At 40.4% G+C, this 13,124-nt stretch overlaps 1 protein-coding gene across 5 annotated transcripts in view; it reads left to right on the forward strand.

Moving 5' to 3' along the window:
- arhgap39 (Rho GTPase activating protein 39) overlaps nucleotides 1-13,124 on the forward strand; it is a 297,088-nt gene that overhangs the window by 69,794 nt on the left and 214,170 nt on the right. For 3 of the 5 annotated variants that reach the window (XR_012396147.1, XR_012396148.1, XM_009295018.5), the window contains exons 5-8: nucleotides 5,775-5,939; nucleotides 6,144-6,543; nucleotides 8,434-8,507; nucleotides 10,323-10,522. The exons of the other annotated variants lie outside the window; for them this stretch is intronic. Coding sequence is in view for 1 of the 3 variants with exons in the window: in XM_009295018.5 (XP_009293293.2) it covers nucleotides 5,775-5,939; nucleotides 6,144-6,543; nucleotides 8,434-8,507; nucleotides 10,323-10,522 (839 nt within the window). In the remaining 2 variants the exon portion in view is untranslated. The remainder of the gene's footprint in view (nucleotides 1-5,774; nucleotides 5,940-6,143; nucleotides 6,544-8,433; nucleotides 8,508-10,322; nucleotides 10,523-13,124) is intronic. 5 annotated transcript variants of the gene reach the window in all.

Below are 13,124 nucleotides of genomic sequence, written 5' to 3' on the forward strand. Positions count from 1 at the left end.
CTCATTTTGTTATTATTGTTCATTTATTCATTTGCTGGAAATTAGAACTGAATTTAGAAATAGTTTTGAAACTAATATTTGCGCTTAACAAACAAAATTAATTATTTATAGACTAATTGATGTCTGTGCGTAAAGGTTTCCCTATCCAAGAGCGAAAGTGAAAGTGATCCATTATCTCTCATTCTCACGCAGTAGATGCTCTGTTTAACTGTTTGCTTGTGAAATGCTCAGTTTTTCCACTTAGACTTACTTTGCATCCTGTAAATAGCGAATTCGCTCTTGGCGTGACGCAGCTGGCTCTTAAAGGGAATGGGAGATGAGACTCTAATTGGTTTATTCTCAAAACACACCTATAACTCATTAAGAAAAGAAACTCAACCCTTTTAGACCATGCGCCACTGCGCAAGGCAGATATTCCGTCCTTAAATTAGCAAAAATGCGTTCTGACACGCCCCGAAAGCGTTTGCGCCCTGCGTTATTTGCTCTGCGCATGGACCGTCAAAATAGAGCCCATGAAGTTGGCGTGGCTCAACGCACATTCTCACGTTTATTTCATCGTTAGTAAATCCAAACGTGAGCGTGAAACCTGGCGTACGCAGAGACTTTGTGTGTACACAGCGTTGATACATGAGGCCCCTGGGTTGTTAGAATTATGCATGACTATCATGATTTACTCTTTAGATATTGGCCGGTATAAGAATCTGATGGTATAACCTTGGATGAAAATATCACATTATGAAAGCGCTATGATTTCTGCTCTAATATATGTGAAGTTTTTAAACTAATTTCGAGAGGAGCACGTGATATAATTGACTGCAGCTGGCCACCTATCTACACTCATTAGTTAGCCAATCAGATCTGTCCTAACTCACTATAAGTAGCCTAGCTAGATATTACTCCCTTACCTTCATTTTCCGAAGAAACCCCCCATCCACCCCCTTTCTCCTCCTTTCCTCCTTTAAAAAGGGGAGCTGTCGAGAACCACCTGATCTCGTACTCCCCTCACATGCTCTATGGACCTGGCAGGAGCCCTGGGCTCAACTATCTCCGAGCTCAGGGTTCTCTCCCGGGACAGCATGCCAAACCTGCTTACAGTTGTCAAGCAATATCTAAGTGTGAACTCTTGAAGCTCTTTTTAAAAGTCTGGGGGAAAAAAACAGCAACTTTTATCCCAGATTAAACACAATATATTTCGTTTTAAGACGCACTTTTGGAGCAGTAAACATGTCAGGCTAATTAATTTAAATAAATCTTTGACTTCTGCTGTGTTCATTACTTTAAAAAAACACAGACTTGAAAAATATAATAAATAAAGCACTTGTGAAAATACACATAAAACACACACACACACACAGGAATGCTATAGCAAAAAATATGAGCTTTTTTAAAACCCTGACTTTTCCAAACCGCGGTAAACCTTGAGCCCGGTGTTCGTTTACTGAAACAACCTTGCTCCCAGCCCTTCGGTGTTTGAGTTATGATGTTATTTTTGATTTCCAGTGATTTATGGGAAGCTAACAGGCTGTGTGTGCTCTGGTTTGTGGAGCAGAACGTCTCTTCGTGCAGACACGCCCTGCTGGAAGAGCATCAATATTTCAGCATGTGCAGTTTTAAGAGTGCTTGCGCTTATGTAAGGCATCATGTCAGAGTCACACACGCACCGACAGCAGCTCCAGATGCCGGACGTGAACATACTCTAAAGGATGCTGAGCTGTTTGAAAGCAATGTTGGGTCAAATATGGAAAAAAAAAGTGAATAAAAACATGAATCACAAAATACAGAAAGCTGCTAATTTATGGATATGTTGACAATATAGTGTCTCTCAACATGACTAGTAAACTATTATGTGCTGTCATTACAGCAACGACAAACTAAATTAGTTATTAGTAATGAGTTATTAATTATGTCAAAATATTCTCTTTGCACTTTGACAAAGACTTTAAATATAGCGAAGCAGTAGATCTACAGAGGAGTGAAGGAGAGGATGGAGAGGTAGAGGAGAGGAAAAGTGCGTGACTCATTTATTAATGTGCTGATGAACATGGCCTGCGGACGTGAGGCTTTCACAGCACAGCAGACAAACTGACACTCAATAATAATCACACGTGCGAACTCTCAGTGCGGTATGGTGGCTGAGAGAGCACAATCTGCTGCAAATTAAGGGTGCTGGATGTCATTTTCTAACTCCTTTAAAGCATATAAATATCATAATATGTGTGCAGATATTTCAGAAACATCCTCAGAACATTCTTGTTTATCCGAGAAACAATGCTGAAGTCAGATATTCTGCTTTGAGGATGTGCATTACGTGCCTTACGTGCATTACAGCTGTCTTTGTTTTGGTCATTTAACCCGCCCACTGCCAGTTATATTTCAGCATCCTGGGGTCCGTTCTTCGTACGTGGATTACTCAGTTAGCTGGATTTGGTTATTGACGATTTGACACGATCCAGGATCGTTTCGTTCTTCAAAGCTGATCCGAGAGTTGTTGTCATAGCAACAGTTCTGCTTGGTCAAACCTGATCGGGAGCAGGTTCAATTCATATAAACAGGATTAGATCGGGTCAGTTCAAGCAAAGATAATAGAGAAAGTATGTACTGAATGCTGATATTTTCTTACAGTAGTAGTTATATACACTTGGGAAAATGGTACATATTTTTAAACTATATATATAAAGTTATAGTCATTAATAAAATAAATAAAGTTATACATATTAATAAAACTTATGCAATCTGCACCCTCGAAATGAAAGTACAAAGACTGCCACATGGTGTTGCAAAGAGAAAACTTATTGATATGAACTTTTTAGATCGCTTTAGTACAAATTGTGTATAATAGAAATGCACAATATCCGACTTTTTTTTTAAAAGCAATAATACATTTATGCAGTCATAAACATGTTTTGATAGTTAATATGCCGGTGATTTGATGCTTCACAAAAGTTGCAGACGCCTTTACCAATATCAAAATGCTTTTGTAAACAACCAGTTATTCTTTACACCGATTAAAAAACGGCAACTATAATAAAGAAAATCTTTTCTAAATGTGGAACTAAATACATTGATATGCATTGAAATACATGATGAGTACTCTTGACACATGAAAGTGTAAAGCCTGCAGCTCACAACAAATGTGGAAGGTTATTGCGTGTCATATTTAACAAACGGTTTACTGCTAATTTGATGTAATTTTGCTTACATGGTTAATTGAATATTAATCAGATGATGTCATTACGCTGCTGTGCCGTCAGCCAATCGTTGCATTGCTGATCATGATTTCGAGGATTGATAGATCTGTCCTTCACAACACACGCAGCGATCTCAGATCAGTTTATCCAGACATTCTGATCTGATTCGCGAACTTGTTTGAAGAACCAAATTAGTTATCCAGATTAAAAGATCCAGGATCTGTCAAATCATCTTAGACCCTTTAAGCGAGGTACGAAGAACGGACCCCAGGTTGCCTTGGTGGAAAACAGCGTATTTCATTCAGTCAGTCAGGGGCTGTTTCTCAATTCCAAGAACGCAGACTTGTGTTCTTGTGGAGACCGGTCTTGCCAGGTGTTCTCGGAAGAACGAACTCAGGAGACCGCGAGGGCAGAGAACGCGTCCTTTGAGAAATGGGATGCTGCGTTCTACCTGATGGTCATGTGACCTTCACGCGTTTTTAATGGAAATGATTTAAACATTACAGCCTTCATACAACCATTTATTGTCCCCCCCCCCCCTCTTCAAAATATATACTTTGCATAAAACATTATAAATAAACTCTGCACAATATAAATAAAACTGATTTTAATAGGAATTTCAGCAAACAAACAATCCTTAGGGGCCTATCATACACCCGGCGCCTGGCTTACACACTACACACAAGATGCAGAGCAATACGCAAATATCTTTACATATGAAATATATATAATATATTAAGGATATATATATATATATATATATAATAAGGATATATACAGGATATAAATATAAATGATTAAAATATTACAAAACATATTAATTTCTAGCCTACATGAAGATTTAAAATTCACTGCCTTATTTTCGTTATCTCGGGAGGCTTTTTTTATTATTTAATTTGCTTTTGTATAATGTTATTATTATTAGCAGTATTATTTATTATATCCATATTTATATTTGTTTTATTAAAAACAAGCTGAGATTTGTCCACCTGTCAAATTTTAGACCATATGGGGCATGGCAGGTGTATTTGGAAATAACTCAGTATTTTGACCACACTTTGTTATTATTGTTCATTTATTCATTTGCTAGAAATTAGAACTGAATTTAGAAATAGTTTTGAAATAAATATTTGCGCTTAACAAACAAAATTAATTATTTATAGGCTAATTGATGTCTGTGCGGTAAGGTTTCCCTATCCACGAGAGCAAGAGCGAAAGTGAACTTACTTTACGTCGAAATGCGCTTATGGCGCGACGCAGCTGGCTCTTAAAGGGAAGGCGAGATGAGATTCTAATTGGTTTATTCTCAAAACACACCTATAACTCATTAAGAAAATAAACTCAACCCTTTTAGACCATGTGCCACGGCGCAAAGCAGATTTTCCTGTCCTTAAATTAGCAAAAACGCGTCCTGACACGACCTGAAAGCGTTTGCGCCCTGCGTTTTGCGTTCTGCGCATAGACCGTCAAAATAGAGCCCTTAATGTGTTTATTCCTTTATTAAGATATTCATATTAATGTTTACTTTCACCGTTTCATTTAGGGAAACTCCTGAGGTAAATAAGTTAAGTCTCTGAACTTTAATAATAAATCTAGATAAAATGCAGCGCTTCCCACCTCCAGTCGCAATGACTTCTGGGACTTCCAGAGCGAGTTCGGTGCTCAAGTCTGCATCAGTGCGTCCTCGATATCAAGATCACATCCGGGAAGTTTCACGCGTCCTCCGTACTTGCGGTCTTGAGTATTGGAACTGAACTTAGGCAGCTGATGATGACGTTACACGAGAACACGAGGACGCAAGACCGCTGAAGAACGCATATTGAGAAACAGCCACTAAGACTCTTAAAGCATGCATCTGTGACTGAAACGCGACCTCCGGTGGACAGTAGCAGACTCTAAAATGAGACGCAGATTCAGAGTTGCACATGAGGTTATTGATTAGCAAATAATATAAATATTAGTATCTTTTTTTGTATTTATTTTCTTCTGGAGAAAGTCTTATTTGTTTTATTTAGGCTTGAATAAAAGCAGTTTTTTAATTAATTTAATTTTAAGGTCAATATTATTAGCCGCCTTAAGCAATCCTAGTTTTGGATTGTCTCCAGAACAAACCACTGTTATACAATGACTTGCCTAATTACCCTAACTTTACCCTAGTTAACCTAGTTAAGCCTTTAATGTCTCTTTAAGCTGAATACTAGTGTCTTGAAGAATATCTAGTCCAATATTATGTACTATCATCATGTCAAAGAGTAAATAAGTCAGTTATTAGAAATGAGTTATTAAAACTATCCTAAAATGTGTGCGTCTTCTCAATGTTAAAGAGAAATTGCAGAAAATAATATACAGGAGGACTAACAATTCTGACTTTAACTGTATGTTTGTTGAAGCTTCCACAGCAGGAGACCAGCTGAATCCTTTGACAGTTCACATTAGTGTAATTGCCTGAGGGAGGTATTTGTGCTGTTTTGTTGTCATGATTTGACTCATTTCCTCTGCGTGCTCCTCTTGACCGACCCTGGGGCGCTTCAATATCTGTACTTCCTCTGTTCGACATCGTCATACAATGTTTTCTTTCTTTCCCAGTCGGAGGATCTGGGAGCATGTTCTCAGTTCGAGGCCAGCCGAAACGCCCGAAACATGATGCCCAGTGCCAGCTGCGGCATTTTCCCAGAGTTCACGCTTCGCAAGCCATCCTCGGAGACGGACATCGAGAACTGGGCATCCAAACACTTCAATAAGCACACGCAGGTACACACTCACCATCACCAGTATTATACACAACATCCGTTTAACCCTATAAAAGGGCCAAAGGGGACACTCGTATTGTGTTATGCAGAAAAAATCCCCGTAGCAAGAAAACAAGGGTCCGTTGGAAAATATGCATGATTTATATATATATTCCTAACATCCCCTCATCAATTATCCCTTACATGAAAACAATGCTATTTTCAGGGTCTGTTCAGGAGGAAAGTGTCCATCGCCAACATGCTGGCCTGGAGCAGCGAGCCCATCAAGAAGCCCATGATCATGACCTCTGACCGGACGGTGAAGCGTGAAGCCGTTGATCTCTTCAAGCTCATCCAGACCTACATGGGGGACCGGCGGGCCAAAGCGGATCCGCTGGCGGTAGCTCTGGAGGTGGCGGTCCGGGGCTGGAGCTGCCAGGGCCTGAGGGATGAGCTCTACATCCAGCTCTGCAGACAAACCACCGAGAACTTCCGCTACGACAGTCTGCAGAGGGGCTGGGAGCTCATGGCCATCTGTCTGGCCTTCTTCCCGCCGACACCTCGCTTCCACAACTACCTGGAGGGCTACATCTACAGACACATGGACCCGCTGAATGACACCAAGGGTACGACACTCTTCACTGCAAACAAACACAGGGGTGTAGCTAGACATGGACTTCTACTGAGTCACAGGACCCACCATTATGCTTATAAAAGTAAAAAATATAAAATAGTATACTAACTAACCTATCCATTTACCTTCGGCTTACCCTGATTTATCAGGGGTCACAACAGCAGAGTGAACTGCCAATTACTCTGCCATATATATTTTATGTGACAGATGCCCTTTCAGCTGCAACAAACTGACTAACTACTTACCTAACAAACTAACTAACACTAACTAGCTACCTACCTAACAAACAAACTCTGTAATTAAATAACAGACTGACTGACCGACTGAATAACTGACTGACTAACAAACTAACTCACAATCTAACTTACCGCCAAACAAACAATCTAACTATCTATCTAACAAACTAACTGACTAACTGACTGACTGACTGACGAACTACCCGCCAAAGAAACTAACTACTTACCTACCTAAAAAACTAACTGACTAACTGATAGTGATTAACTAAATGTATTACTAACAATTGACTGACAGACTGATTGACTAACTGACTAACTAACTAACTAACAAACTGACTGACTGGCTGACAAAAAAAACTAGCAAACTAACTAACTATCTAACAAACTAAGTACCTAACAAACTAACTAACTACATACCTAACAAACAAACTGACTAACTAACTAACTAACTAACTAACTAACTAACTGCTTACCTAACGAGTTAACCGAAGAACTAACTAATGAACTAACTAACTAACTGACTAACTGATCAAATACCTACCTAACAAACTAAGTGACTGGCCAACTAACTAACTAATTAACTAACTAACTAAATGACTGACTGACTGACTAACTACTTACCTAACAAACTAACTACCTACCTAACAAACTAACTGACTAACTACCTACCTAACAATCTAACTCACTTAAAAGTAACTGACTGACTGACTGGCGAACTAAAAACTAACTATCTAACAAACTAACTTACCGAACTATCTCACCAAACAAACAATCTAACTATCTACCTAACAAACTAGCTGATTAGACTGACAAATTAGCTGACTGACTAACTGACTAACTATCTAACTAAAAAAATGAACTACCTACCTAACAAACTAACTGACTAAATAACTGACTGATTAGCTAACAGACTGAATAACTAACTGACTATCTAATAAACTAACTCACAAACTAACTTACTGCCAAATAAACAATCTAACTATTTACCTTACAATCTAATTGACCAACTAACTCACTGACTGACTGACCAAATACCCATCTAACAAACGAACTAACTAGCTATGTAACAAAATAACTGACTAACTGATAGACTGACTAACTAACTAACCAGCCATCTAACTAACTAACTGACTGACTGACTGGCTGACTTACTAACTGACTAACTACTTATCTAGCGAACTAGCTGACTAACTACCCACCTAACAAACTAACTACCTATCTAACAAACTGACTGACTAACTAATCGACTGACTAACTAACTAACTGACTGACTGACTGACTGAATAACTAAATAATTAACTGATCTTACAAGCTAAGTCACAAACTAACTTACTGCCAAACAAACTAACTCTGTTTGTGTGTGTGCATTTTCAGAAGTTCAGGTTCTTTACACTGTACAGTTTTTTGTTTATAGAAGAAGATCATTATATTAAATGTTTATTTTATATTAGTGAAAAAATGTTTGAACTCAAAGAAACTGTAACAAGCTTATATTTAGATAGATTCTATGTGAAAACTGTGATACTATAAAATCAAGAAAATTCCCACTGTAATTATGATTACGCTACTAAAACACTGAAGATGGTTTAAATGTAGTATTAAATGTAATGTTCAGTCTCTGATGTCTGCTTGTTTGTGTGTTGCAGGAGTGGCGATAAGCAGCTATGCAAAATACTGTTACCGTAAACTCCAGAAAGCTGCCCTCTCCGGAGCCAAGAAGGTAAGGGACTGTCATCTCCCATAGGAATTTGTAATAAATTTGACGAATAATTATCTTTATATAGATTATATTTTTTGGGGTCAAGCATAGTTCACCCAAAACTGAACAATTATTTACTACAAACTGCACGTTTATTGATTGTGCACAGTATATTCAAAGAAAAAGAGTTTTTTTCATTTGTTGTGTACTTATTGAATTTTGAATGATGTCTCTTGTGTCTGGTTCACATGTGCAGTGTTTAGACTCTTAATATCTGCAGTTGGTGAACGTGTTAATTGGCTGTGAAGTGGTGTAAGGCCTGTTTAGTTTGCCTATTAATGTGTTTATACTACATGTCTGTCGAATGCTTGATTCTGATTGGCTGATGAGCATTCTAAGGTTTATTTCCAGAAACTTTACACTCTCTGTTCCTAAAAAAATATGATAATAATAAATACAACAAAAAATGTGTTGCTTTAAACTTCATATGATTTTTACCACGGTCTGTTGAATGCTAGTAAACTAATTACATACCTAACAAACTAACTGACTGAAAATCAAACTAACATACTAACTACCTAACAAACTAACATACTAACTACCTAACAAACTAACATACTAACTATCTAACAAACTAACTACCTACCTTACAAACTAAATGGCTACTTAACTAACTGACAGACTATCTAACAAACTCACAATCTAACTTACTGCCTAACAAACAGGGGGGGGGGGGGGTGATCACTGATCGCACGGGCATTCCTGACAAAAAGCTTGTGTTTGTGTTTGTGTGTACAGAACTGTACTATTCACCCTCCCTGTTAAATTTGATCTAATCCGTGTCCTGAAACACAGCTCCTCTCCTGCTTTCACTTCTCATACTGACGGAGGGAGCGATTCGTTCGTAAATGAATCTCCGTTATGAACGACTCCTTCACTAGCCGACAATAATACAAGTTTCTAGCAGCGCAGTATCTCATTATCATATTTCTCTTGCATTGTTTGCTGATTTCCTTCAACAAAACTAGCATAAGCCGAGTGTTTAGTGTGAGTTGGAGCTGCTTTGCCTTATGATGAATGCAGTAAGTGACTGTATTACGCGGGGAATCCTTCACAAACTGCGGAGCGATCACAAACCAAAAGTGGCTAGAGCGTCAAAGTAGCCAGAAGTCTTTCATTTTTAACAAGAACCGGCGGCGAGAAACAGTGACGCGTCTTCATTGGCTATGACTGGCAGCTGTGCATAATTTTCCAATAATGCAATGGTTTGTCATTGATCATTCCTTAGTCTGTTGGCCTGCAGACATTGAGCTGTTTCCTGATGATCTTCAGTGATCATCTTCACACTTGTGTTCCTGATGAGTCTGTGAAAACCCTCTCCATGTGTGAAAGCCTGTGGAGATTTTGCTGCGTGTGAAAATGGGCAGAAAGAGTGAGATTGTGTGTAAATGTGTGTTTAAGCCAGACGCGCAGCAGGGTAAAGCTTCAAACATGGCTCCGCTCCAACACCTAGTGTGCTCCCTACTTAGGCAGCATTCAGAGCATCTCAATTTGCTCACAAAGGCTGGTCCAGACATTAATTTATGGTGCATATAGCTTATTTAACGTATGAAAATAGCAACAAATCACATCCGATGCACTGTATTGTGCCAGGTGTATGATAGGGCCCATCATCTGATATCATTTGCGTTATTATTAACTCTTTCATTAAAGTTTTCATGGTGAAAGAAATACTTGAAGGTTTATTTTGGAGATGCAAAATGTATCTGCAAGTCTAGAATCACCCATATAAGTTTCTTCATCTGTGTGTGTGTGTGTGTGTGTGTGTGTGTGTAGGGTCTGAAGAAGCCATCGGTGGAGGAAATCGCGTACGCTCGTAACGCCATCTTCCGGCCGTCGATGTTCGGCTCTTCTCTGGAGGAGGTGATGGCGATGCAGAAGGAGCGATACCCCGACCAGCAGCTGCCCTGGGTGCAGACGCGCCTCTCTGAGGAGGTGCTGGGACTCAACGGAGACCAGACGGAGGGCATCTTCAGGTCAGACACATTCACAGACAAACACACACACATGAAGATGAGCATGAAGGATGATCTCTGAGTGGCGGTTTCTACAATTAAACCAAGAATAGGTTTGTGTTGTGCCCACCTGTCTCATTAAGTGAGATTAATTTTAAATTACAGTAATGAATAAATTATATTGTAATGTAATGTAGTGTGTATTTATATAGCGCATTTATTGTGTATGCCCGTACACCCAAAGCGCTTGACAATCAAGAGGGGGAGTCTCTCTACACCACCACCAGTGTGCAGCATGCACTTGGATGATGCGACGGCAGCCACAGGACAACAGCACCAGTGCGCTCAACCACACACCAGCTATTGGTGGAGTGGAGAGACAGTGATAGAGCCAGTTCAGTGGATAGAGTTGATTGGGAGACCATGATCTTAAGGGCCGATTTTGGGACTTTTGGACAGGACACCAGGGTTACACTTCTACTCTTTACCTGAAGTACCATGGGATTATTAATGACCACAGAGAGTCAGGATCTTGGTTTCACATCTCATTAAAAAGACGGCGCCTACTGACAGTGTAGTGTCCCCTTCACTATACTGGGGCATTAGGACTCACACAGACCACAGGTTTAGCGCCACCTCTTGGCCTCTCTAACACCACTTCCAACAGCAACCTAGTTTTCCCATGTGGTCTCCCATCCAGGTACTGACCAGGCTCAGCCCTGCTTAGCTTCAGTGAGTAACTGCTCTTGGGCTGCAGGGTGATATGGCTGTGGCCATATCGTATATTGTAGACCAGGGGTGTCAAACTCAATTCCTGGAGGGCCGAAGCCCTGCACAGTTTAGTTCCAACCCTGCTCCAACACACTTACCTGTAGGTTTCAAACAAGCCTGAAGGACTCAATGAGTTTGATCAGGTGTGTTTAATTAGGGTTGGAACTAAACTGTGCAGAGCTGCGGCCCTTTTGGAACTAAGTTTGACACCTGTGCTGTAGACTGTTGCTTTCTTTGTGCTTGTGCTCATATTGGCTTATTGGTTGTGTTAAATTATTACGTGCATCATTCTGAATGATATTCAAATACTCTAGAAACAGCACAAAACTGGTTCAAAAAGTGCTTTATTTGTTATATGCACCATTATAATTATTAATATTCATTAATTATGACATACACTACTGTTAACAAAACATGTAACTAAGATTGTATTTAAAAAAATAATTTTATTGTGCAAAAAATGCATTTAAGTGTGGTTTATTCATAAACTAATTTCGAGAGGATCACGTGCTTGTAATCAACACGGCTGGCTCCTTGTTAGCTCAGTAATCAGCCCTATTAGATGATTACGGAAGCATTATAAATAACCTGAGTTTTTCACTCCAGTTATCTTCGTCTTGAAGCTCCCCCCTTTCCACCCCTACATCCTTCCACTTTGTCTGATCGGGCGACACGGTGGCCCAGTGGCTAGCACTGTTGCCTCACAGCAAGAACACCGCCGGTCCAACCCATCGGGCCGTTTTGTTTTGCTGTGTGGAGTTTACATGTTCTCCCCGTGTTCGCGTGGGTTTTCCCCGGGTTCCCCGGTTTCCTCCCACCGTCCAAAAACATAAACCATAGCCAATCGACTAAACCAAATTATCACCCAATACAATCTTAGTTTACACTTCTCAGGGTGACAAGCAGGGGAGTTCTCGAGACCTACCTGACCTCGAATTCCCCTCTCGCCCTTCTAACGGGAGGGAGCCCCGGGCTCGAGGATATCACGAGCTCAGGGCTCTCTCCCGGGACAGCATGCCAAATACGCTTTATTGATTATCAGCTAAGTGTGAACTCTTGAATTGGTCAAAAGTGATTGTAATTGTGACTGGTGGTGGTGACGACATGGAGACAGGCAAGAAGTTTGAGGGTGCTTTCACACCTACACTTTTGTTTGGGAACCTGTCTCGTTTGCCCAGTTAGCGCGGTTCGTTTGGCATATGTGAAACCACCAATCCCTCTCGGATCTGCGCCAAATCAATCGCTTCGAGATCGCTTGAATGAGGTGGTCTCGGCTCGATTGAAACGAACTCTGGAGCGGATCGATTGCAGTGAGAAAGTGATCCAATCCGAGCGCGGTTATATCACAGTGTTTTATGGATATGTAATAGGCATACGGCTATATGAAGTGAGAATTATGAGTAGGGCGGGAAGTTTCGCGAGTCTCCGGATGCCCGCAAACGAGTGATGGTCTCCCGGTAATCTCGCGCCTCCCTCCCGGTCCTCAAATAGTCTACGTCGCGCACCCTTCTCACCCCTCCCCACCACATCTCTCCTCACTCTTCAGACACCACCAAACACCACCAAACCACCACCTCTCCTGACAGCTGAGCGGGACGCTGCAAAATAAACCCTCAAAGTACAGGCTCAAAGGTCATAACAAAAGGCAGATCAAACAGTGAGAATATGCTTGGTAAGGCAGCAGATACTGGCAATACTTCACAATGATGCTGCGTCCGAAACCGCATACTTCCATACTATATAGTACGCTAAAATCAGTATGCGAGCCGAGTAGTATGTCTGAATTCATAGAATTCGAAAATCAGTATGCGAGAAGTACCTGGATGGCTTACTACTTCCGGCGAGATTCTGG

The sequence above is a fragment of the Danio rerio genome, chromosome 20, assembly GCF_049306965.1.
Source record: "Danio rerio strain Tuebingen ecotype United States chromosome 20, GRCz12tu, whole genome shotgun sequence".
Lineage (NCBI taxonomy): Eukaryota > Metazoa > Chordata > Actinopteri > Cypriniformes > Danionidae > Danio > Danio rerio.